General features: G+C 44.6%; 1 protein-coding gene across 2 annotated transcripts; it reads right to left on the bottom strand.

The window, feature by feature from the left end:
* Positions 1 to 27391, bottom strand: plod2 (procollagen-lysine, 2-oxoglutarate 5-dioxygenase 2). 2 transcript variants are annotated; one of them, XM_079361963.1, is made up of 20 exons: positions 26930 to 27391; positions 17512 to 17603; positions 16087 to 16223; positions 14228 to 14391; positions 12168 to 12280; positions 12007 to 12070; positions 11634 to 11731; positions 10686 to 10787; positions 8781 to 8906; positions 8548 to 8669; positions 7952 to 8056; positions 6881 to 7006; positions 5879 to 6020; positions 5135 to 5197; positions 3310 to 3423; positions 2942 to 3007; positions 2575 to 2679; positions 1433 to 1579; positions 1187 to 1312; positions 1 to 1073 (listed from the first exon to the last, which is right to left on the bottom strand). In XM_079361963.1, exons 1-20 carry the CDS (start codon positions 27030 to 27032, stop codon positions 918 to 920), a joined length of 2271 nt encoding a protein of 756 aa, XP_079218089.1. In that variant the 5' UTR covers positions 27033 to 27391; the 3' UTR covers positions 1 to 917. The 2 variants fall into 2 exon arrangements, with proteins under 2 accessions (XP_079218089.1, XP_079218090.1); XM_079361964.1 differs by lacking the exon at positions 5135 to 5197.

Here is a 27391-nt window from a genome sequence, read left to right as displayed (position 1 = left end):
GACTTTCATAAAGACTTTTATTACATTTTGTCAATAAGTTAAAAAAAACTTTTCTGAGTAAAAAAAAAAAAACGTTCACACATCTCTCAGGAAAAAAAAAATTGCAGAATGTTTCTTTAGGAATGCAAATGAAACGAACACATTTCAAAGCAGGGAAGAGAAAATCCTTTCAAGTAAAAACAAAAACATTGAACTTCATTCAAACAGAACTCATATTGACTTCTGCCGCCTCGCTCGCTCTCTCTCGCTCTCTCTCTCTCTTTTGTTCTTGTGTGCAAAATTCCAAAAATAAAGTTATTTTATTGGGTAAAAATCCAACTTTAAATAAATTACAAAACCTTGCACTCCACCAAATACTGACCTGATCTGTAATGCACAAACATGGATGGTTGAAAGCGCCAGTCGTCATTCTTGAAACAGTTATTTGTTAGGTGAATAAATGGGATCAGTGAATTCAACCTGAAACACACGAAAACAGTATGCTAGCGTAGTACAGCTAACTGCTAGGAAAGCTACCAGTGTGTCTGAATAATGGCTATGACAGTGTAAAGATCAGTATTGTAAACGCTTTAAAGCTACAGTACCAGTTCATCGTTGCTGGATGTTGGTTTTGAAACTAAACAAAGAAAACAAATAATGGAAATGAGAGTCAAGCGACTTTCTACTCTGAGCTTCTTCTTGGATCAGCTCCCTTTCTCATCGACTCTGTTTGACAGAGATTCCTTTAATGCAAACATTTTTTCCTTCAGTTTTTTTTTTTTTTTTTTTGGCTTGAAGAAGAATTGCATCAGAAAAACATGTAAGGACACAACACGTCAAATGACAGGGGGGTAAAAAAACAAAAACAACAACAACACAAACGTGACAAGAAAAAAAAGGCAAGCAAGGTCAAGAGACTAGTTTACATCATAGAAAGGTCAAGGGTCGATGAAGGAGACTGCGATGTAGCGCGTGCCGTTGGTGGTGGGCAGGCCTTCGTGGAGGTGGGTCAGTCGACCTGGGTGCATGAAGCTCCAGCCTTTCCTCGGGGAATCTATGGAACAGTTATACCTGTGAAAACGGCAACCTCCGCCCTAGAAGAGGAAGAGGAGGAGATGAATCATCGGGCGAACGAGGATATCCAAATGACAGAAAAGTTTGAATTAGTCCGACACAAAGTCAGCAGGCTGCTGTGGGTGAAGCTCACCTGAAAGTCTGTGTCTTTGTTATTCAGGGCGATGTTGATGGTGAAGGTGGACGAGTCGTGATGGGGCCTCAGGTATGCCTGCCTCCCCGGTGTGTATTTAACCACAAAGTTCATTACGGCGTAACCCTGTGAGCAAGGCACAGAAGAAGCAGACGTTAGTTCACTGTGCGTTCAGTCTGAGTCTGTGAAAACATCACAGGATAGAAATGAGCCCGGTTCTGTTTGGCTCTCTCTTCTTTGTCCGACCTTCGTGTAGTATCCAGAGAAGACTTTTAACGTGACGGGAGATATGAACTCTCTGATGAAGTGCAGCCACTCTTTATCGAAGCCGATCTGCTTCATGTGAATGTCGTCCGTCGGCACGGTCTCGTAGCCACCGGTGATCCGCTTATCCTAGGGATGAAAAAAGAGAGAGAGAGAGAGAGAGAGAGAGAATAAAAAAATCACTGCAGAGCGATTAAGGCTGGGATAAATGACCCGCCTTCCTGGATATGAGGATGACCACGCTTTTTCAAAGTGATGATGACGTGTGCATGTGTGTGTGTGTGTGTGTGTGTGTGTGTGTGTGTGTGCGTGTGTGTCTCTAAAACCGCAGGCTGTTCTGTTGTCTGTCTGCGTGAGGCTTAATGACCCGTCCAGCTCGGTCGTTTCCAAAACACAGTGACTCAAAGTATCTGGGCACATTTTGTCTTGGAGGCGAACTTTTTAGACACGTTGAATACCAATTTAAAAAACGACATGAAACACACCACATGAATTATAAACCACACACACACACACGCACACACACACACACACACACACACATGAAACAGAACATCAGAACCATTTATTTGGCTGCATGTGAATGACAGACCTGCAAATGATAGTCGTTAAATTAAGCATGTGAGGATAAGTACCATGAACTCTATTGTGTGTGTGTGTGTGTGTGTGTGTGTGTGTGTGTGTGTGTGTGTGTGTGTGTGTGTGTGTGTGTGTGTGTGTGTGTGTGTGTGTGTGTGTGTGTGTGTGTGTGTGTGTGGATTCAAACAGGAGCTTAGGTTGAAAGTAACATCCCAGCGCGCCGTCAGAGAAATAGATCATCATCCGATCAAGTTGAGTCTGCAGCTTGTGAGCCTTTCTTCCCTTCACTGTTAACTCCACTCATTAAACAGGATCAAACTCTGGCTGTTAAAAAGTTTGTAAGGTTCTTCTTTAATCATCATTTTTTTCTTCAGGCTACAAAATGGGCTCTGCTGTCTCACACTGTGCAAACTGTGTGCGAACACTGCGGGAAACGTGCCAAAAAGCCGTGGTCAGATTTCAGCGTTGAAAGAGAGGAAACAAGAGAAGAAGAAAGCTGAATGTGATTTATGATGCAAAGACTCAGAGAAGCTGACAGCACCCACCTCGTGTTTGCCTCCAGACCAGGATCCGTAGTGCTCCATCTCCTCCACTATTTCATCACAGGCCTTCTCCGAGAACACTGGGAACCAGAACACATCTGGACAGGGCTGCAACACACACGTGCACACACACACACACACACACACACACACAGACAGAAACACACACACAGACAGACTTCAGTCACACCTTCCGCCTGAGCTGCAGTTGATGTAATGTAATATTCAGATATGTTAAAAACAGATGTCGTGCTTTGTGATACTGTGTTATGTCATTCTCTTTCTCTGTCTCACCGTCTGCCTTGAACAGATGCAGACACACACACACACACACACACACACACACACACACACTCACTCTAATACCAACCTCCTCCATGTAGTTCTGAGTGAAGATTTGAGTGTAATTTTGGTGGATGTATTTCTCCTTCCAGTCCTGTGAGGAGAGAGAATTTTCCATCAGTGGCCGTTTAGTGCGGACTGTTTACTGACCTGCATACCTCACACAGATAATCCCCTCTCCCACCGGGCTGTTCTCAGCGTGCCCAATCCAGGAGTAAATCTCAACCCTTATCAGTCCGGAGTCTTATCACATTCAAGTCATTATTTCAAAATCGTCTCACATCTGTAATCCCCTCCCGCTGCGGGTAATAACCTTTGCACATGGCTGCGGTTTATTTCAGCTATTTAGGAAAAAGAAAATGTGATGAGGATTAATGAGGGAGACTTCTGACTTACCGTTGGGTTTTCAAATATCTGCCACAAGTCACTGTTATAGTGAGAGATGTTATAATTGGCCGTGGAAATGAGCCTCCCGAAGTCGTGACGGTTTGTGATGTACATGAAGACTCCCTGCAGCCGAGCGGAGAAAAAACAACGAGTCAGTTTCACAAACGGGGAAAGTTGAGTTACATGTCACAGGAAGGATTTCTAACGTAATCTAGGTAACCATTACACATGCACAGGTACAGTTCTAAAGCATTCTGCAGTTTGTAATCTGTAATGAATGGTTAGCATTCGCATAAAATCTGACCAAACTGTTACTTGTTGCAAACTACTACAATGCTTCATTTGCATCAAAAAAAAGGGGGGGGGGGAGTGCGATTTAAGTGTGCTTGAACACACTGAAATCTGTAGTTTGTCACTTTAGATAGATGCCGTATAAATAATCTGGGATTATTTATAGGATTATAATCTGGGATTATTTATGGGTGTTTGTTGGTGTCAGGGAACAGGAGAGGGAGGGGCAGTGAGGGGGACAGGAACAGAGGGGTGCTTGGAACAAAGCAAATCCAGGAATGATATTCCCTCTGCGGTGAAGCATGGGGGAGGGCGCTGTGTCGGACCGGATTTGGACTCACTATCAGACTAGGCTTTGCAGAGAACAAAAGGTGATGAATTGGGAACGACTAAACAATTTGATTAGTGTAGGTTTCCAAATAGTTTGAGTCAAAAATCAAACGGTGAAAGCTGTGATTTAAAGCAGAAGGAATTTCTTTGGAGCCTAGTCTGAGATCAGTCAGTGTGTTTAAAGGAAGCAGCTGGTTACGTGTGTTTTCTGTGAAAGTACGGCTGTTGGGTGTAAAGCATCAGGACAGCGGGGACTTGCATGTGAACCGACTCTCCAACCTTTCTCCTCCTTGATTTCCCTTGTGGGGAGGCATTTAAAAAAAAAAAAAAAACAGGACAGACATCATGTGTATATTTCCTTTCTCTATCTCAGACATCAATGTGTGCTTTGAAACAAAACTCAGGAAAAACTTCAACATCAATTTCCAAAGAGCTGCCAGCTCCTGATATGAGGAGAGGCAGCGAGAATTCAATATCAAGATGTTTTTTTCGTTTGAATATGTTTCTGCCAAATGTGTTTAAAGGTCACATATTATGTCACATAATGTCTCTGGTCTGTCTCCAAACCCCCCAATAATGAGAAAAGTCCATCCTCTCCGTCTTCTGCCTGCTCCACTTTTCAGAAAATGTGTGCTCAAACAGGCCGTTTGGAGATGTTCCCTTCATGACATCACAAAGGGCAGTAGCCCCTCCCCCAGGTGGGTGACACTCCCACAGCTAGGTGTTTGTTCTGCCCTCTGAGTCTGCCTTCTCACCGTAAACAATAGGACATGGAGCCAGAAAGCAGCGAGTACACCCGAGCCCTTCCAGAGAGGGGGCGTGGTCAGACACAGCTCATTTACATATTTAAAGCGACAGACACAAAAACAGCCTGTTCTGAGCAGGGCTGAAATAGAGGGGTTTATAGACATGATCAAATACAGGATCAGAGTGGATTTACAACAACACACTTCACACACATGATGAAGAGGAGCGAGGACACTGATTTACACGTTAAAAAGGAGGATAATATGTGACCTTTAACCTTTATAAATACCTGCATATTTCGTGAATTTTAACTCAACCGGTGCCAAAAAGATCCCGAATCACATAAAGCACTTTGCAAGTGAAAGTGTCTGCCTTTAAAATGAGCCAAAGCTCCGAATGGCTCCTGATTGCTAACCCATTGGAAATGGATGTTTCAGGAAGCAGAATAATCAAAACAAATGGACACCTTTGGGGTCCTGAGCATATGGAATGATTCCGGAGAAGGGGAGTCTTTTTCTCTGTGACTCGTCTAAAATAAAGGAGAAGCATCGTGTAAATAGGATAACAGGAATCATGATTTCAGAACAAGAGACAGGCTGACAGCTGAAACATATATGTCACACACATAGCAACTTGGGAGGAGAAAATAAAATGCAATAAAAAAGGAGCAAGGTTCCCTCTGAAGCTGATGTTTTCGTGGATTAATACGGGAGGAGTGCATGCTGGCGAAAACGTCAATCCAAAAGAAAAGGCAGTTTGGATCAGGCAAAGCTGCACACAGTTTACAAGAGGAAAGTAATGCACAAGGAGCAAGAGAGCTTTTCAAGTCAGGTAGTCCGGGGTCGGGAACGTTTGTGTTCATGTTACAATGCGGGGCAGGGGAGAGTGAAGGCTGATGGGATACAACGGGAGCAGAGCACATTGAAGCACCAGAGAGAAACCGTAAACAGGGTCATGCCTTCATAACCGACAAAAACACTGAAAAAAAAAAGCTGATACTTGCCGTCAATCGGATTCTGTCGCTCTGTTGACTTTTACGTTAACATTCATTGTACTTTCCACAAAGCAGGACTAAATCACGTCTCTCTATGTTTCACGTTTTCTCTTATGGACATTCTTTAGCGTGGTTGCAGCGTAATGCAGACTTGTACATCTCGACAGCATGTTTACATTGGCGTGCCGTGAAGATTGATCGGTACGGTACACTTACCATCTCCCGTGCATTCCTACACAAAGACATATCGGGATCTAGTTTCTCCAGGACAAAGAAGTTCCTCTCTTTCAGTTCATTCCTCAAGGTAGTGCCCTTGACAAGGTATACATGTGCCATGTAAGGAATGTTCCACACACCCCTAAAAACAACAAGACAGGAGCAGGAGTGAGGAAGTTCAACTACGCAGTCTTTGCATCTGAAGCCGTGCATGACTGCAGGCGTCATGCGGGGGTCATTGGTGGGCAGCGTGATAAGAAGAGGAATATAAAGTATCTCTTCAGCTTCTTCGGGATCTTCTGCATTGAGGACATTCACTGAGTGCTAAACATAAGAAATCTGGCACATCGCACATCAGCCTCTGGAACAAAAGTATAGTGATAAATAAAAAAAAATAAAGTTTGCAGAGTCGGTCGTCACTCATCTGGAAGGTTGAGGGTTCGATCCTCAGCTCCTGCTGCCACGTGTCCAAGCAGAGGTTGCTATGAGAAGTGTCCATCAGAAGTAACTAATGCTGTTTACACACATTCATACACCACCAACGAAGCAGTGGGAGCAACTTGGGGTTGAGTGTCTTGCCCGAGGACACATCGGATATGTGGCCACAGGAGCTGGGGATCGAACCCGAGACCTTCAAAGTTCAAGGGCTAACAACTGAGCCACAGCCGCCCAAAAAATTAAATACAGATTTTCTGTCATCTTTCAGGCTTTGATTCTCAGTATTCAATCGCTGCTCAGCTTCTTCTTCATCACACGTCATGTGTGTGTGTGTGTGTGTGTGTGTGTGTGTTAGTGCTCAGAGGAATACTGCGTGTGTCATGGTGTCTCTGATTTGACCGTATCAGCACATCCTTTCTTTTAGTCATGGACATGCTAAGAGTTCATGCTCTGGTGTGTGTGTGTGTGTGTGTGTGTGTGTGTGTGTGTGTGTGTGAACCATAAAAAATGCAACGCTTGGCTGTGTGTGTGTGTGTGTGTGCATTTATTGCACTTGTGACTTACACACGTTTCCTCTGCACAATGTCGACATAATCCTCAGAGCGAGCGTAATAACCATCCAGACTCAAGGCTCCCCAGAAGTTGGACCACAGCTTGCTGTGTCGAGTGACAAGGGGGCCAATTATTTTTCTGTAGGGAAGCAGGAGAGAGAGAGAGAGAGAGAGAGAGAGAGAGCGAGAGAGCGAGCGAGCAGAGAGATGGTTATTCTGTCAGAGCGGATAAAACTCAAGTGACATCTCACAGACAACCAAGCGGCTAATGTACTCGGTCTGTTCGAGCTAAAGCTAGCGTGCTGCATCGATGAGATCAACCTCTCCTTGGAGAGAAGTGCTTTCAGATCACAGAAGTGTGTAATCTCAACCTGGCCTGAGCAGGAAATCATTCTAAACTGGATTCAGATTATGTAAGTGGAACAAATCACTGCAGAAAGCTTTTTTTTTCTGAACCCTGAATCTGCTCAATTTCCTCGAATTTCAGGGAAATACTGTAACAAGAATGTTTCCACTGCTGACTTACAAACCTAAAGAACCACAAAGAAAGGCATGTTTCTTTCCTCTATGTGAATTAAACTTGACAATAATTGAGCCGTAAATGACGGGGTCGTTTGATATGGATGTGCTGCATACGAGTGACAGATCGGCGTTTTTCTTCCCGCAGCTTCAGTCCCAGCAGAGAATTCTCAGGCTGTCCTTAAATAATCCGACTTTTACTTTGCATGCATCCGACAGGACTCGATGCCACGCCACTGCCACAAAACATCGAGTTTACGGGAAGCTTTTTTGAAAATGACGAGCTGCAAAAGGGAAAAAGGGTTTGCATGTTTGTTTTTTGGATAATGAAGAGTGGCATTTCGGGGGTTTGGGCAATTGACTTTCCCACTCTTTCCATGCAGCCGGGGAAAACAGGAAGCCGGGCCGTCTTATTTTTAAACTTTCATTCACTCAGCTGTAATGTTCATGTGGTTTTGCAACTTAAAGGGACAACTTCCAACTGCTCCCAGTCACAACAAACAAGCAGGGAGGCTTGTTGACTTCTTTCCAGTTTGGTCTTTTGTTCCATTCAACGTGTGATTACCTGTTCTGCTCGACGAGGAGCTTCAGTGTCTGTCTGTTGGTGAGCATCACATCCGAATCGATGCTGAAGTAGAAGTCGCATGTGGCATCCTTACGGCAAAGGTGCCTAATGAAATCGAAAACAGACAGAGGAGAAAAGCGGTCATTACTCAACCCGGCACTGATTACAGTCAGTGACATACTGAGTAATCACAGAGAGTCCCACTGTTGGATAAAGATTAGAGAGCGCTAATATAACTCAGACGTCCTTATTAAAAGGGTTGTCCTGACCAATGCTAGCATGCTGAGCTTTTGATAGTACCTCTCTTAAATTATCACCATGACGACTGACTAATACTTGACTCCAAGCAATGGGAGAGAGGACAGACGCTGCACCGTTTATTTCTCCCGAATTTCCCCCTTAGGGATCAATAAAGTAATATCTGATACGCTGACATGGATCAATACAATCACATACTTCTGGAGCATCAGGGGACTTTCTGTTCCAGGAAGAATTTTGAGGTTAAACCAAGCAGGAAGTTATTTGGAGCTAAAGATCCCTTCATCTGGTTGAATACATTTCTTCAAAGAAATATGAGATCACAAGCGGAGACCCACATGCCCATGTTCCTGGCCTCTCCTTGGCTCAGATTCTCTTCTGGTCCCACGACCTTGAAGCTGCTGAACGTGTTCTTATGCTCATCCCAGAACCTCTGGATGTGCTTCTCGTGGTAGACCTCCTGCGTTAAGACAACCCGGTGTTAAAAGGGTAAAATACCATGAAGCCGATGAACGTTTCATGACAGAGAGATCTGGCGTAGAAGGAACAGGTGGTAGCTTCCTTCACTCACATTATTGTGGATAAAAAGGTTGAGTTTGTCTTTGGGATAGTCCAGAGTCAGCAGCCGCTGGAAGAATTCAGGGAGGAAAGGAGTGGGCTGCTCGATAAACACTCCAACAAGAACGTTTGGATACTCCTGTTTGGATAAAAAAGGAAATAAATTAAGACTATTTCAAACATAGCAGCTTTACGATGGAGCAATTTCACATAAATCCTGGTTGTATTTGACACTTTGTGTGTGCAAATCTGATCAGAGTCCTCCTGCTTCTCAGGACCAGACAGTGATTTAATAAACATGAGCTGCTATAAAAGCATCCTAACCTTTAACACAGACTGCCACGTACAGTCGGACCCTTTCAGAGTCTCGCTGCTCGGACAGTAAAGAGACACGGAGGAGAGAGGAGGAAACATTTTCCCATGACACTCGAGTCCCAGCCCACACAGCTCGGTCTGGATCCCTGATCCTCTTGACCGGTTCACAGCAAAGGTCTGGGCCCCGACATGAAAAAGGGATCGGCGCAGAACCATCTAATTTGCAAGTTCCGCAATGACTGTGTTTAGTGCACAAGTACTGGAACTCGTGAATCTTTCAAATATGCGCTTACATTATTGTGGACACTCAAGAGGACAGACAGGAAAGGCACAAACAACAGAGGGAAGCTTTCATTATTCATTAAAGCAGAAGAAAGTGACAGCTAGACTTTCTTTGGAACGCAGGACTGCAGCTCCAGCTCGCTCAGTGAAAGGCTAACAGAGCGTGCCGCCACGGGGAGTTAACCCAAACCAAAGTACACCAGGAACCAAAGCAGACGGCCGGTGACCTGATTTTACCCCAGTATGACCAGTGTTTCCACACGACCTGAAACTCCACAAGTCTCAGAAACACAGCGTGGCACAGTCCAATGAGATGGTTTAACCTGACCCTGAATGAGAAGCAGCGTTTTTTTTAAAGCATTCACGACGGAAGGTCACTGAGAGCGTTTTTCACAGAGGAGCCTTTCATGACGCTGCGTTTGTGTTGAATCCGCTCCAGTCAAAACATCCAAGGAGAATTATTTATGAAGCGTACGGGCGGACGGCAGATCTGCTGTTTGTGTATTGTGACGGCCTTCATGAGTTTACCCTTATCCATTAATGTGCTGGTCCATGATGAATGGATTACCTGATAAGCCAGAAAAAACGCTCATAATAATAATTTCCCCGAGCGCGGTCTTTCAAATTCCTACCAACAAAGGCCCAACGTCTTTATTGATTTTCATAATAGACGAAGAAAAGCAGAAAATCCTTTGATGTAAGAAGCACATTTCATTCAACAGGAAAAAAAATAAATATTATTGATGATCCAAAGTGTCTGCAGCACAACGTTCATCCAAACCAGAGATAACAGAGCTGTGTCCACAGAGGGAAAGTGAGGAACCACCACAGCCAGAGACATTTCCTCTCTCCTGCCATTCCTGCTGTCTATACGTCGTCAGGCTCGGCTGAACTCTGTAACCACTGTAACTTACTGTTGTGGATAAAACCCATACTGAAGGCTCACTAAAAGGCAGGCTGGCCGACAGTGACACCCCTTTAAATGAACCCTTCTGAAAACCCCAGAAACCATATCCTGCACCACAGCACTGCTGGGCTTCCACTTCCCCCAGGAGTTTCCCTGGCACTTATTCTCTTTTAAAAGGGTCCAAAAGGACCAGCGGGCACATGACCTATTTCTGTTGGAAAGGCAGCGAATGCAGAACAAAGCAGCTTATCTGTTGAAATAGGACAGACTGGGCTGCCCTCCCGCTGTCCAGACAGACACACACACGGTTCACACTGGAGGAAGAGGCGATGTTTCATCCTTTCCACAAATACCAACTCTCTACAGCTGCACTTTAAATACGGGAGAGAAAACGTCTTAATTCGAAGCACTTACTTTTAACCGAGACAAATCCACGATGTCGTCATCGCAGTGGCTGCACCCATGCTCGTAGTTCCACGTGTTGGGGACGTAGTTGCCCAAGTAGTTCAAGTACATCTGCAAAAGAAAGAATTCAAAGCAGGTGAAATGCCTGGTTGTGGAAGTTTGATTTCTGCCCTTTTTTTTGGTGGGGGGGGGGGGGGGGGGGGGGGGCTTTTTCTCTTTATTGTAAAGGGCAGCTGAAGAGAGACAGGACACTTTGGGAGGTGAGATTGGGCAAAGAGGCGAAGTTTGATTCAAACCTACAGCCACCGCAACGAGGACGACGGCCTCTGTGCACATGTGCGTGACGTCATCGCCCCCCATGCAAACCTGTGATTGCATTAACTGATCATACCAAAACTGTACACATCATGTGTTATCGCCCCGCTCGAGTATTTTCTCTGGATTGAACTTGCCGTGATAAAAAAAGTCATAATAAATAAAGAGGAGACCAACAGCAGTGTACCCGCTGCTTGGACAAGCATTCTGTGATCTACTATTTAGAGCTTCTCCCGCAGATGTCGGGGCCTCCGGGAAGAATGACTCAACAGTTTGTTGGATTTGGTTCGTTACCAAAGACGACCAGAGGCAGACGGCCGGAGGTGGAGCAAAGGAGGGAAGGATCGTACAGCGATATAGAGAGGAGATGATGGGAGACATATGCACAAAAGAACGACCGCCTCGCTGGAGCCTCATTTTGTTTTTGGCAACTAACACAGAGTCTATGCAGTGATATACAACAACTGGCCACAAATGTTGAGTGAATATATAAAGAGACGGTCCAAAAAAACTTCATCTACATATGGTGGAAAAAGAAGGAGTTCAATAATTCAGCCAGCATCTCGACGTCCTCGATGAACACGCTCAGCCTGACGGTATCCATGATGCAAGGTGCGCCTGAGGCCGTCACGTCTCACTCACTTTGGTGTTCGCGTTGCCATGGACAACCACCGGCAGAGAGTCGTACACGGTGTTCCTAACTCTCACGCGGCCTGTTCCGAACTTCAGAAGCACTTCGTCTGCCAACAAAAGGGGGAACATGAGACAATTCAGTGCCACATTATAAAAACATGTATTAACCACACGGGCACGAGCTTTTGAAGGTTATTAACTTAAGACCAAGTCGACAAGTTCTCTGGAAAAATGTTGCCCCGGGGTGTTGGGGCCAAACAGTCGGCTACATCTTCGGCTTGTGTTAGTGAAGAAAAGCCCGGTTTTCTGTTTTTTTAAATGTGCATTTGATTCATAACAAACAGATTAGCAGAGAGTTAAAGAGTGGAATTTGATTTCTCACCGACAGCCCCGTTCAGGTTCTGGAAGATTTGGCACTTGTGGTCCAAAGTCATATTGAGAGATTCCTGAAAAAGAAGAAAAAGAGAGCATCTCAGCCATTCAGGATTGTTTTTCCAGGGATGTGTTCACACAAAGTGTTTGGCCTGAACTCAAAATACTCACTCGCTTTAAGGGATCCAAGTATAGTTTAGTGTAGAAGAGCTGGTCATCATCGTTGTCGTGGAGATTCCACTGAGAAACAATTCGGTTTATGTGCGGGGCGTAGCCGATGATACCTGCAAAGGAAATAACAGTGTGAACCACACGTCCAGCCGTAAAGTGCAGGGTTGAGAAAAGTTTACAAGGTCATATAGGCTACCACTGGCAGACTGTTGGCGACAATTATACACACTATCTGCTGGCTTCACTGTAGGAAGCCTGACGTTAAGTGTGATTCTTGGCAGTAGTCCCAAGCACGCACAGTATGGGCAGGAACTTTCTCTTCCCACACACTGGAGATAGGAAGGAGGGCAATAATGGGCGGCGAGCTCTCAGGGACGCTCTGTGCTAGTATCTCACACTCTCATGGTAATCTCTGCTCCAGCTCTGCTCCAGCCGTCTCCTCCTTTTCCCTTTTTCCTGCTCCAGGACGGTGACCACACGAGCAGATTGCAGGGTACGACTGTGCAGCTTGTCTGCGCCATTTTGCATACCACCATTAAAAAAAAAAAACAGAAGCCTTGGACACTGTAAACAAGTCAAAGGACAGACATGACATAATCCAAGTGTCTGGAGCGAGACACAGTGGAAAGGAAATCATCGGACTGCTTTTAAAATCGACAGATCCTGAAAAGTCCTGGGAACAGCAGGCTCCGATGCTCCTGGATAAATTCACTGTTTTAATCTGCTCGGCTGTAAAACACAGGAAACAACGTCCAAAGTTGCAGGACAATTATATGCAACATGGAATTCAACATTTTTATTTTGCATTTCTTCTGACAGAAATCTATTTTTGTTTAAAGCTATTTGCAGCCGCCCCACTGGATCCGGTCCCTTCTCTCAAATGTTTAGTTTAGTTCCTGGAGCGAGGAGATAAGATAACCTCAGCTAAATAATCACAGCGCTTCTGTATCATGAAACCCAACACTCTCTGCGATGTGTCCAGATGCTCTGAAACATTCGCCCAACGGTCATCTGGGCGGTAGCTTTCGGAGCAAAAACAAAACCAACAATTTCATATAAACTGCGGCACTTTGTGGGGGCCAACACAAATCCACATGTCAAGTCAATGACAATGAATGCTAAAAACAGTCTCTGATCAGTGGAGGGCAGCGAGACTCCAGCATGGGAGGTCAGAGCAGGCTGATGACCACAGAGAAAGTAGTAATTCAGTGTCCTGAAGACAGACAGGATGCAGCTGGCCGAGCCGTGTGGACTATGAAGGGAGCGTCACTGTTTTTGTTTCTTTGTTGAAAAATCTCTGCAAACATTTTTAGATGCTGTTTTTTTCAGGTCAGAGAGGGCAAACATGGGCATCTGTCTGCTTCGAATACCTCGAGAGAAAAAAAAAAAGAAGCTTCCATTTGTGTTGAAAGAGATAGCAATAAAAGTCCTGCGGTTTTAAACTTGAAAACTAACACAGCTCTGCTCATTCCTTGAAGGCACCACGAGAATCTTTGAAACAATAACACTGACGCTGAGCGGCTGCTCATGGCGCCCCGGATTCCAACTTGGCCTGCGACTCTTCAAAGTGTGACAGCTGGGGTCGGCGATGTTTAAAGACACGTCCACGCAGAGGAGTTACTGGTTCAGAACCAAGTTATTCAAACACCACTCTACCCCGACATGCATCGATCATCAATCAGAGTCAGACTATCCCCTCCAGACGAGGACGGATAAAGAGGGAAAATGGTCACAGTAAATGGAGAATGTGAGTATGGTAGTTCATTTTAAGGATAATGCAGCACAGGGTTGGGGTTTAAAATTGGACCAGGTCTTTAGTTTCCACTCACTTTAACTCAATTTAATATGCATTGCTGCAAGATGCATATAAAATGGGACACGCTGCCCTTCCCTGAGCCCCAGAGGTTTGAGAGAAACCAGAAGCACACATTCATTTATCTTACGTCAGCTGACACGCAGGAATTTAAGATGGCTGTAGATAACAGAGCTGACCTATACAAAGCTGTCTTCGTATAGGTCGGAGAACATTTGGCATCACATCTAAAATTCTCGGGACCCACCTCCTGAGTTGAGGTAGCGCTTGCCACTGCGGACTGAGGGGTACTTGTCAGCCAGCCGTTTATCCGGCCATATCAGCCCCTCGGCAGCGAAGAGCACTTTGTGATTGGCTTGCTGGAACTTCCTGAGAATCTCTTCTGGTCCGCCGGCGAAGATAAGATCGTAGCTAAAAGGGAGGAGTGCAGATGAAACATAACAGATCATTATCATTCAGTCTTCTTAAAGAAATAGACCTGTGCTTGAACCCTACACGTTAGCATGTCAATGTAAGGAGAAGACATTCTTCATTGGTGGGCATGTGTACAGGCAGGCAGACTGTGTCGCTGCGTGCATACAGCTCGGGGATGGATAGAGGAAAATGTTCCGAACCCTTTTCAGAGGCATCGTGGTAACTTAAAAGCCAGCTATTATATAAAGGTCGGATATTTTAGGACGTGAAAAACTCCAAATGTCTCTGGTGATTTTACGGTGAAGTGTGAAGTCCTGACAGTAAAACAGCTGAATCCTTTCCCACCCAGTCACTGGCAATAAAACACCCTCTTTTAGACTGTGATTCAGCACTTGTGTCTGCACACGCTGATCTAAAAAAAAAGTCTGATCTAAAATAAGAATGATGAACTTTATACAAACTGGTTTATATACAGGATGGTGGCAGGAAAAGGGGGAAAGACAACCACCTTCTTGGATAACCTGCAGCACCTCAGGCATGTCATGAGAGGAAGCACCAGTCAAACACAGGTCACAAAGACACCAACATCTGGCCGACACATGTTTATACGAGCACCCTCTGCCTCTTGTTAAGTCGTAAATCACTGTAAACGCTGCGGTATAAAAATGACCTCCAGTCATCCAGACAAAATAATCACGACGACGTCTTTAAAAAAGTTCATTGTAGAAAAATAAATGTCGAACAAACTGTTTCTCATCGTGTTTGTAGGTGTTGCCCGAGACGATGGAGATAGAAAAAAACAGTAAAAGCTCTTACGGCAGAGACAGAGGGACAAACACGAAGAGTCCTTGAGATGGAAAGCTGCAGCCGCTGACAGATTCAGGAAGCAGCAGAGAACATAAACAAGAAGGAGGTTCGTGTAGCATGAAGCCTTATAAAGAAAAATGTACCAACGCTCAAATCCCTTCCACTTTCTCTCTCACAAAAACCAGAGACCAACCCCAGTGCATCATGGTACACTGAGTCCAACATGTTCAGTGAGCATGCATGAGCGCAGGGTGTGGCAACGTAACACACAGATTATAGCTCCCATTAGTCATGCGACGTGATGCAGTGAGCATCATCATCATCATCAGCTGCTCTATTTGAGGAAAGCTGTTATTATTCCAAACCACTAACATTATCTCTGTCAAACTTTCCATTGGCCGTGAAGAGTCGGCTCCTATAATCCAGCTACCTGCATGTGAAAATGACTCCAGCTCTATAATAACGTGGGCCGGCTCAGCGCCGCTGCAAAAGTGGGCAGAACGCGGCTTCTACACGCTGAGGGAGGGGCAGATTTCAGAAGCGATCATTTCAGTCTGTGATTTATGAAAATCTGTTCAATTTCTAATTCACGGATCTACACGGCAATTAGAAGAGTTTTGCTTCTCTTTCTTGTCGGGGAAATGTTTTGTGTCTCAAAGTCAAAGGTAAATCAGAACAAAGCTCAATCACACTGACAGCTCGGTATCTTTGATAGAAACACACGACGACGACACAAGAACAGAGACAAATAATAAGAGCCTGATCTTCTGTATTAAATGTGTCTTCTTCCATCAAAGATGGAGGCTCTTAGAGGAAAGTGTTTACACCTCTCAGGGCAGATTCAGGGACAAAGTTGGTCACATGAAGCTAAATAGAAAGTGATACCTGTCCACAGAAAGGATGATCAGATCCTCCTGCTCAGCCAGAGTCTCCATGGCCTCCTTCAGTAGTCTGACTTTTTGTCCTCCACCGATGGAGCGACCCACGTCGCCACCTTTCCATGAGTCTCCCATTCCCAGCACCTGAGACAGAAGACGTGGTGAATCAGCTGAGGAGCAGGAACCCGCTTAACACCAACAAAGTTCAAAAGATGTTCTGTATCTGTATAGTTAATTATCTTGAGACCAGGTAGCGATTCTTCCATTAGGAGGACGTTTTTCAAGTAAGTCAACATGAATTATTATTATTATTTAAAGAAGCAGTATGTAACTATGCCCCCTAGTGTTTAAAATGAGTACTGCAGTCTAAACTCTAATCATCACAGAGAGCTGTTTGGCTCCGCCCCCTCCTCTCACACAGGTCACCATGTGGTGGACACTGTAGCTTCAGTGTTTAGCCAGCTCTGCATGTGGTGGACACTGTAGCTTCAGTGTTTAGCCAGCTCTGCATGTGGTGGACACTGTAGCTTCAGTGTTTAGCCAGCTCTGCATGTGATGGACACTGTAGCTTCAGTGTTTAGCCAGCTCTGCATGTGGTGGACACTGTAGCTTCAGTGTTTAGCCAGCTCTGCATGTGATGGACACTGTAGCTTCAGTGTTTAGCCAGCTCTGCATGTGATGGACACTGTAGCTTCAGTGTTTAGCCAGCTCTGCATGTGATGGACACTGTAGCTTCAGTGTTTAGCCAGCTCTGCATGTGATGGACACTGTAGCTTCAGTGTTTAGCCAGCTCTGCATGTGGTGGACACTGTAGCTTCAGTGTTTAGCCAGCTCTGCATGTGATGGACACTGTAGCTTCAGTGTTTAGCCAGCTCTGCATGTGGTGGACACTGTAGCTTCAGTGTTTAGCCAGCTCTGCATGGGTCTGTAAAGCTTTCTGCGTTCTAACCTCTCTCCATGTTTCATCTCCAACATTGATCCTAGTTTGAGCAGCTTTCTGCTGCTGGAGCTTATTAGAAACATGCAGAGGCTTTTTAGCTCGGGTACAATCACTTCTATCTGAAGCAGTTCCACTGCCCGCTTCCATCGCTGCAACACCTGTTGGTCTTGCTAAAACCACCTGTAGTTTTGACCCCCCCCAAAAAAAGTTTTGTGAAGCAGCTTTTTTTGGTGCTGGCAGGAGAGAGACAGAGGACCACACAAATGCTCGGGCGCACTAACTGTGTCTTTTTAATGTGGCTTCACCCACAGGGGGAAATCCTGGACCCACACTGAGGAGTATCCCTTTAAGATGGATGCTTTTGCAGCTTGCCACACACCTCATTGTTCCCTTTAAGAGGCCTAATCAATCATGTGATCCTCAGACTTTGGTGTTTGTTTGAGTGAAGCTCCGTTAGCCGGGAGCACTGCCTGTTCGAGGAGACAGACGTACCTTCACAGTGTAGTTGAAATAGTCTGCAGACTTCATAAAGCGGAGGAAGCCATCTGTTTCCTCGGTTGCGACTGTTAGGACCAGCAAGTTTTCTGAAAAGAGAAAGAAAAACAAAATCCCACAACTTCACTCGTGTGTCTTATAAAGTCATCACATATTTTGGCAACCAAATTACAGGGATGTGGGGATGTACTCTTGCTGCTGAATAGTGTAACATTTGATGTTATTGCCGAAGAGGGCTAACATTTAGATATTTTTATGGGATAATCTTGGCTTCAGTGTGTCCGCAGGAATATGATAGAATATAGTGGTACTTATATATATAAGCACAGAGGTTCCATCTTCTCCTTGTAAACCTCAGACCAACGACAACAAACTGCTAACTGCGCGGCTCGGCAGTCTAAAGCTCAAATTAGCTCCATTGACTGCAGTCTATTTGAGTCTATTTGATTCAAAATGGAGGCATACACTTAGACTCAGACTTAATAATTTCTTTCCTGTTCGGTAAAAAAAAATCTCCCACAAAGCTGCAGGACATTTCCACCGGCCTTGAGTTCAGAAGTCTGAGGTTTGAAGACGGGTTAGACCAAGTACAAATTAGCACCATAGCCTCATGTGAAGCTAAAGAGAGGCAGGCTGAACCCACTAAGCTGCTTTTCACTTCTGCTGTTTTGTTTCGTCAAACCAAACCGGGGGGCGGCCCTGATTAGAAAGTGCCCAGGAAGGAAGGAGCCTGGGTCTGTAGATCCTGTTGTTGCATGCAGGAGGAGTAATCATTCAGCCGTCTTCTCTGAACTGTGCACATCGAGCTCCCGAGCCAGAAGTCCGACAAGCCAACAAAAAGTTAATAACGCTTTTATACGCTTTTATACAACCACTTCAACGCTAATCCTGCTTCTCATCTCTCCAGAGCCACTCTGCATTCACTTTAATATACAACACCAGGTTTCACTAAAGCCTTGTAAATCATTTATTGGACATTGGCACGTTAGATAGAAAGTATGCGAGAGAACATGTCAGGTGCCGATGAAGGAAAAGAAGTTCACTCTGCATTCAAAGAGCTTTAAACTCGAGTTTCTATGTTAAGTGATGATTCATCTTTTTTACTGCGTAACAAATCTCACAACGCAGGTCAAACAATCAAAACCGGGAAAGAGTGTTTAATCAGGCTGCACGAGTACCCCCCCCCCTATTGGATGGTCAAACAAACCGAGTAGGGCCAGTGAAGGTGAACTCTGCAAAAGGGTTATTATCCAGTATTGAACCCACAACTCGGGTGCTCCGATCCTCCGAACATCGACACGGTGAACGCAACGTTGACATCTTTCATTCTGGAGAAACACGGCTGGAAATAAGACAGTAAAGTATCTGTCATGTTCTCTGATGTGTTTTTTTTCACTCTGAATGCTAAAAACAATAATAAATGAAATACTAGAGGATAGCGCGTTGTGGACGTAACGATTGGTCTAAAATATTTTTGCGAAAACAAAGCAAAGGGGCAGATTTTAAGGCATTATTTATCCAAAAACAACCACTTCACCCACTCCTTTAACATTAAGTGCATCTCAGGGAGTGTCCTTGTCTTTTCCGAGTCATTCTCTCATCCCCGTCTCGCCCTGTCAGTCCCCGTCTCGGACACAAAGCTTCTGTTTCAGGTTGGAAATAGTTCCCAGTGTGCCGGTAACCTAACAGCTTCAGAAAACATTTATGGCAAGGAAGTGGGGCTGATCCAGAGCAACGTGTTTCCCCGGCCTGTGACTGGACGGTTGGTGCGCAGACGTTATGATGTGTCCCACATTTGGAAAAGACATTTCCCACACAGCTTTGAAGAACAAGAGTTTTAATGGCTACAGGATCATTTTATCAGCTTCTCCTTCCTCCAATACCAGACATGTGCTTTTATTAAGACCACAAAGTTGCAATACATGTTTTTTTCTATTATTCCTTTTCACTTTGTGCAGCAGATCTTTCTGCAGGACTACTTTTGTTGAATATTGGTGGAAAAAACCACCTTTGTGCATAAGACTCCTGAAAATCCTCCTTAGTGCTGCAGACTTTTATTAACTCTGTACAAATACAAGCAGATCTGCAAACCCAAAGTATTTTCCACTGGGGTTTCTTTGCAATATTGGAGACCTCCATGAATACGGTCTATTTCATAATGCTGAGATTCCAGCAAGGACATGGGATGTATCCCCTCAACGGATGGTTTCAATTAGTTGTTGTGCTCGAATGAAATGGGAACAGATCACCAGTAGCTTTGTTTGTATTTAAGCAATTGAAGCCAGTGGTAAGCTGCATGTTGTGACCCGTGATAACCAATTCGCCCCTCAGTGACTTCACCCGAACTTTTCCGAACCCACACACGCTTTCCTCGCTTTGTTGTAAACACGCAGACCACATGACTGCGTCCCAGAAGGCACGCTTCCAGCTAAGAACAGCTCGCAGATGATTTAGAAGCATTAGGGCAGACACTTTTTTTTTTTTTTTTTTCTAAATTCAAACTTGTTGTTCAAACAGCCCACTGTGGTCTGTGAAGAAATGTCTCAGGATTTACGGTGTCCTCATCCAAACTAGGGCAGGAAACCAAGGCTGGAAACTGATAGTCACATATCCACAATATGAGACTGGAAGATTTATGATGTATCAATGTGTTCCAATCTGAGTCAATGAATCTTGTTCATGACAAATAAGTCAGACTGCGGGGATGTCAAAAGGCCCCTTTAGGTCCAGAATTTGGGAGTTTCCTAAAGCTGATTGTAACTGCACGATGTAAGACTTTTTAATCCCCGCCCACTTGTCAAGCCCTCCATAGTTTTATTTAAATAAACAGCTCGGCCACTAATGACCAAGCATACCTTCGAGGTCAATGGCGACACTCTATAAAGGGAGAGGGTTTCAGACAGCCGTGGTTTTGTTGGATAAGCGCCTGTTCAAAGTAAACACAACACACTGTCATGTCAGTCCTAGAAGAACAACCCACAGGAGGAAAGGAATGCAGCTCCTACGGTACCGCTGTTACTTCTCTCCAAGAAAGGAAACCGGCGCCAAGCCGTCTTCCCCTCTCTCTCTCTCTCTCTCTCTCTCGCTGTACCACATGGGGCTCAGCCGTCAAGCTAAACTTTCACACTCCGATGAGCAAAAGTTCTGACACTCTGTCCTGGGAAAAGCCAAAGTAAGCACTATTTGTGAAGAGAAAGAGGTATCATGGGAATGTGTCCCAGCCTTGAGCATGAGGATAACATCAACTCTCCTGTTTGAAGACGCAGTCCTGGCCAGAGAAATCACTGCTCGCTCCATTCTCTGATTAATCCACACAAACACAGCGCTCACTGTTCAAGATCAAGAACGGTCTGAAATAGTTCCAGGAAAAGAACTTTTCAGCTGTTTTAGTCAAAGGCCCAACATTCTTGTCCTTCACATGGTTGTTCAACTCAATTAAAAAAAAAAACTTTATTTGTCCCCGGGGGGGCAATTCACACAGAACAACAGTGCAGCTTTAATAAAATTAGACAAACTGAATGTCCCTAAAGCGGACTTTCATACTTAAAGCCTTCATCATACGACATGTAAATCCAACTTTAACTGGCCATTTCAGGCTGTGCAGATCAAACCCTTAACTGTACTAGTCAAAGTAATTGCTGTTTATTCAACACTGGCAACAACCTCCTCTAGTAGCTAATGTTGAAACGCTCTGAGCCAGGTTTTTAAGAGGTTACAACATGCTCTGCTGGTTTGTGATGAGCAGCTAGCAGAAGTGTATTTAAACATTTAGACACTTTGGACTCGATGTAGTGAGCGTTGAAGATGTGTCATCCAGCTCCCCTTAGATACAGACAATGACTTCCTGGTGGCACAAAGCCATGCACTACACTGTCTACTGAAGAATAAGTTAAATTAGAGCGGCAACAAATGTGTTTCTTCATTGAAAAAAGAAATTCAGATGGTGCTTCTGCTGAGATATTGGACCACAGTTGGAAACCGGTGAGGTGTTAATCTGACCATCAGTGCAGCCATGTGCTCTTAAGCCATTGTAAAATATGACACTATTAGTAGCAGATGTAGCTCAGAAAGGCATAAACTAAAACGCCTTTTAAAGCTGAGTCTGCTCAGAATGGGACCAATGGACCACATGTGGGGTGCTGATTTAAAAAAGAGAGCAGAATCAAGTGATTCATCTATGAATCTAAAATGTTGGGACTTGAAATATTGTCAGGGTAAACTGAGGGTCTACCTCGCCTTTTCGGTCCTTATGCAGCAGTTAAAGAACGGAGGTCAGCACAGAGCGCCTCAACTCATCCGTTGACATTTTTTTGTATTTTATGGTTTGTGTCAAGAGACCATCAGAAGTCCCTCATCGCATTCATACACATTCACACACTACCCACGAAAAGCAGCGGGAGCAACTTGGGGTTAAGTGTCTTGCTCAGGGACATGTGGCTGCAGGAGCTGTAGAATCAAACCCTCAACCTTCAGTTTGGGAGCCGACAACTCTAACAACTGATCCACAGCCCCCCCCCCCCCTTGTCTTTTCTCGCCCAATCCATTACTGACAAGTCTTCACATGTTTCAGTGTTAGACACCCGTTTCTCAGCCTTCTGCCAGACGCACAAGTGTGCGAACAAACCTTTATTGTGACGCCACTTTTAAAGGTTTTCCATCTTAAAAACACATTACTAATTCTTCGTAGGACTTAAAGCAGCTCTGGCACAGGAGAAGCACTTTTAATATCTAACAGCCAGCAGCTCCCGGACATGCAGACATTCCTGAAGCAAAGATTACACAATTGTTGTTACTTAGGTGAGCACCCCATGTGTTAGTAATTTGCTGTAATTTACCAGACGAGACCAATGGGGCGACGCTGACAGGTCTGATGTTTCAGCTTTACATGATGTAAATAAGAGTTGTTTTCTCTCGATTGCTCAACAAAGTCACATCAATTGATTAAACACACCATTTCCATGAGTCCGAGAGGCATTCAGGACATCCCCAGGAAAAAGACTGTGAGTCCAATTACACATGTCAAACCACAGGCACTTCAGCCCACGGATGTGGAATGATGTCACCCGCATTGTGCCAGGAAACTATTTAGTAGTGTCGTCACACGCCTTTATGATTCACAAATAGCTTCTTCTTTTATTAATGTCCTAGAAGATAACTAAAGTGTAGAAAATAAAAACAACAACTCTCGTCTGGTTTGTGTCAGCAGTCTTGAAATACTTGTAACCAGAACAAACTCTTGGTTTGTCTGTCTGGTGTTCTTTAATGAAAAAAACAGATCCTAATTTAGTGAAATGGGACCATTATGATACAGCTGAAAGTTTACTCATGACAAGATTTCACACTCTGTCACAAACGTATAGCTGAGATGGACGCCCCTCTCTCTCTGCAAGGATTGCAGCCTTTCTTTTCTTTCACATCAAGTCGAGTACTTATACATTGAAAAACAAACTTTTACAAGTCGGAACGAGTCATTTTCGTTTAAAAGCGGCACGCCCTGTTCGGCTTTATCAGGAACAGATCCAGCCAAGATGGACGGCTGCTAAGTCTGCATTCTCAGCCAGTCGTGATGTAAACGACGTGTGAGGTAGATCGATGCATGGTAACCATAGATCCCGACCAAAGAGGCTGGACTTTCTTCTCTTTTCAGAGGACTCTGCGTAATGGGAACTGTTGTCTCTACATTCTGCTGTCATGTATTTAGTGTTTGCAGAATATACCTCAGATGCTGCAGGCAAAGACACAGAGTGAAAAAGCAGACAACACAAGGCATATTTGGCTGCAAAGAAGGCACGAAACCAACTTTGTGGTGATACAGTGACAATGTCTCAGGCCTGATTACAGACTGGGCTTGCCAGCGGGGTTTGTTAGTTTGTTAGGCTGGAATTACAGGCATGGAGAGCGACCTTCTACTGTGTGTCAAGCATGGGTGACTTTAGGTGGAGCTTCCTTTTTCTCCTCTGTAAAACGCTCCCCGCTGACACGTCGCTGGTGTCTGAGAAAGGTCATCTGTTCCATGGGACAGATCCTTCAGAGTGATGGTCCTCCCACACACCAACACTGCAATACGTCCAAGTTACTGTCAAAAACTCTGAGCTGGTTTCCCAGCTCTTAATGTCTTCAACTTTCTGTGAAATACTCCTGATGTGGACGGCCTTACTTACTTAAGTCATCCCAGCTTTTAGGATTTTCAGATGTTGGCGTCTTTGTGTATGGAATCGTTTTTCACTTCTGAAGCGTTTTGACCTTTTACCCACTTGGACAGAAAGTTGTATAATGAGACTTGGGTTTAAAAGGGCATCGAAAAAAGTGACGCTATGGATGCTGGAGACAATTTGGATTTTTGCAAAGGAGATACGTGCACGGAGAGACGCAATAATAGTCTCTTTTATTGTGAAATGAGTGGTCCAAAGTATCAGTGCAGGAATGAGTGAAAAGCTCCTTTCAGATAGCGGGACAGTGAGCGGGTCTGCACAGTCCGCTGTTCACGAGGACCTGCCAGGTGCCCGGAGGTGAGCAATGGGCAGAAGGCTGAATTCCTTCATTCTTTTTTTTTTTTTTTTTTTTATTTCGCTGCTTAATCACCCCGTTTTAATCCTGAGCTATAACTGATGGAGAGAATTAGCGCTCGCAGAGAAAAGCTGCTGCAGGAGAGAATCTGCAACAAGTGAGACATGCGTTCAGTACAAAGTGTTTTTTGCTTTAAATAGCCCATCACAATAGCAACCAGCGTCTTGTCCCACCTGAAGTAGAGCTGCTCACGCAACAGACATGCTCTCCTTAAGGTGCTGGCTAACACGTCATCTGACCTCGTTTAACAGGGAAAAATGATGCTTACCCAGCTGCCAGGGTCGCAGCATGAGTCCACCGATCATTAGAGACATTTGCTGCTTCACTTTTCAGCACCGCACTCTCAAACATTTTGTTTTAGAGGGTTTAAAGAATTTACTCAGAAACTTGATGGAGAAAATGACTCATCTAGTTGATATTACACTTATTAACACATCATTGAATGGGTGTCAGGGCTGCAATGTTTCTGTCGTTATTACTTTTAAATTCCCTGGAAAGGCTGATTTCTAATGGACGTAAGTGTTCAAACAAACAGCTTTTTTTTTTTTGTATCAGAAAAAGAGGTGGGATAAAACACATCTGTGCTCCATATTACAGTTTTTAATCATGACGCTGTGTTGAGTTAGAGGTTAATCTCTTGTGGGTGAAAGTTACACTTCAAACTATTCATGGAGTAAATTGTAACATCATGTTTTACAAATAAGCTTTAATTTGGATCATCAATTAAACAATTACATTTGTCAAGACTGACTGTTAAAGGTCACATGATCGCCTCCAAATCAGTGTCCTCGCTCCTCTTCATCATGTGTGTGAAGTGTGTTGTTGTAAATCCACTCTGATCCTGTATTTGATCAGGTCTATAAACCCCTCTATTTCAGCCCTGCTCACAACAGGCTGTTTCTGTGTCTGTAGCTTTAAATATGTAAATGAGCTGTGTCTGGCCACGCCCCCTCTCTGGAAGGGCTCGGGTGTACTCGCTGCTTTCTGGCTCCATGTCCTATTGTTTACGGTGAGAAGGCAGACTCAGAGGGCAGAACAAACACCTAGCTGTGGGAGTGTCACCCACCTGGGGGAGGGGCTACTGCCCTTTGTGATGTCATGAAGGGAACATCTCCAAACGGCCTGTTTGAGCACACATTTTCTGAGACGTGGAGCAGGCAGAAGACGGAGAGGATGGACTTTGTTTTATCTTTGGGGGGTTTGAGGACAGACTAGAGACTCCTGAGAGCTTATTGAACTTCTGAAGTAACATGAGAGTGAGGACAGTCAGGATCATATCGTTTAAAGACTTTCAATACAGACTGATTTGGATAAGTCGACGTGGCCTCTGAAGGACTCACATCTTTTTGATAATTGTGTTACAGCTTAAAAAGTGACCATGTTTACGGTTGGTAGCTTTGAGACAAGTGTGTCTGTGGTTATCAATGTCTGTTGCTACGACAACGCAGACGCATTCCGCTGAAACTAGTCAAACAAACTGGACTTTGCGAGTGAAGCGTGATCACCTGTAGTCTGAGTGCACCTTCTTGTCAGCTCTTCATCTTTTAGGGGTTGATGTGATTTATTTTAATTGTTTATTTTTTTATGTCTTTTATTTCAAAATTCCACAAGCTCAGGAGATTTAATGGATTTAGTGTGTGCATCCTAATGAGCTGACCTGCTCGCTGCTGCTACTCTAATCCCTCCCAGGTGTGCTGAAAAGGCTTTTATAAGCAAACATGTTAACCCTTGTAAAGTAACTGTGGCTACTGTGTTGGTCCAGACCAGAGGACAAAACAGGCCTGTGGAGACTGAAGGCGGCTGTTGTTCCCTGACAGCAGACGGCCTCACCCCAGCAGAATGCTTCATTAGAGAAGTACATTTACTAGATTTAACTGAGAGGCAAACCCACATCCCCTCTGACACCAACACAGGGATTTAAACACACACACACACACACACACACACACACACACGCACACAGACATCTGCACTTATGTTGTTGTCTACAGGTTTTTACAAGATGCCCCGCGAGCGTGAAAAGAGCTGTGTTTAACTGAAATGGGTTTAGCGCAATTTAAAGCAATTTACCCACAGCAACATGCAAACAGGGGAAGGGATTCAAACAACTCAATAAAACTGGGAGTGTGTGTGGGTGTGTGTGTGTGTGTGTGGGGGGGGGGGGGGGGGGGGGGGTTAAGAAGCACAACCCCACTGTATAGAACTACATTATATAGGTTGTCCCAACAGCTGCTGCAACAGGTTGTTCTTGGCTCTGCTCCATATGTCGTCAATTACAAACTGCTTTACAACCTGCAGCTCAGCTCCTCGTGCGCATAATTGCTTGTTTTGCCATTAAAATCAAACGATAATTGATTTCCTACACATTCCCATTTATGATGAATTCACGCCTTCAAAAAGTGTCTATAGGACTGAGTGAGATAAAATGAGTGAAAGCTTCAGAGAGTAGATGATAATTTGCTCAGTTGTTCCTCCGCGTGTCGACTTTTCTCTCTCTCTCTTTTTTTTTTTTTAACAGCCTGACGCGTGGATGTAAACGCCGGAGCTGCGCGAGAGCAAACAACATGAAACACGCAGTGACAAACCGCAGACACTGCTTTTTGTGTCAAGCTGCTGCATCACATCATTTAATGGGCCGACATAAGTGCGTGACACAGGGAAACGCAGGCATGGTGACCCGCATTTTCCAATGACACCTTCAAGGATAGACAACCTAAATCTCTGTTTGTACAGTTTATATCATGTGTAAAATAAAATAACGTGAGGAAACAATCAAATATACCGTACAGTAGACTCTCCATCACAATGAGGGTTATACATAATGATTTTTATTCTTGTGATTTCTTACCTTTAGGAATTGGCGCTGGAGTTTGAGCTGTTTCTGTAGAGGAGAGAGAAGTGGCAAACTTCATCCAGCATGAAAACACAAAACAAAACTTGAGGTACTCCATTGCTGTTTCAGTGCGTGTTCCCGCACAGACTGCGGGTGAGCGGCTGGATTAACGGGGCTGCACCTCCCAGCAGAACGCAGTGGTGAGTCCCAGAGAGGTTTTTAATGTCTCTCGATTAAAAAAAAGAAGAAGAGAGAGAGAAAGAGAGAAAGGGAGAAAAGTTATACAAGATGAAGTTTTCTGCAGGAGAAGCTCTTCTGGGAGCGGATGAAAGAAGTAGTGAAAGTCAGGGACATGAAGTGAGCAGCAGGCGTGGTTCCTCTGATTATGTATGCAGCGTCTTGAAGTGGAGAGGAGGGAAGGATAACGGTGTTCACCCCTGACACAGGGACGTCCTGCGCGAAACTGTGAGCCAGCAC

Source organism: Symphodus melops, assembly GCF_947650265.1.
Source record: "Symphodus melops genome assembly, chromosome: 14".
Classification (NCBI taxonomy): Eukaryota; Metazoa; Chordata; class Actinopteri; order Labriformes; family Labridae; genus Symphodus; species Symphodus melops.
This window is presented reverse-complemented; position numbering and strand designations above follow the sequence as displayed.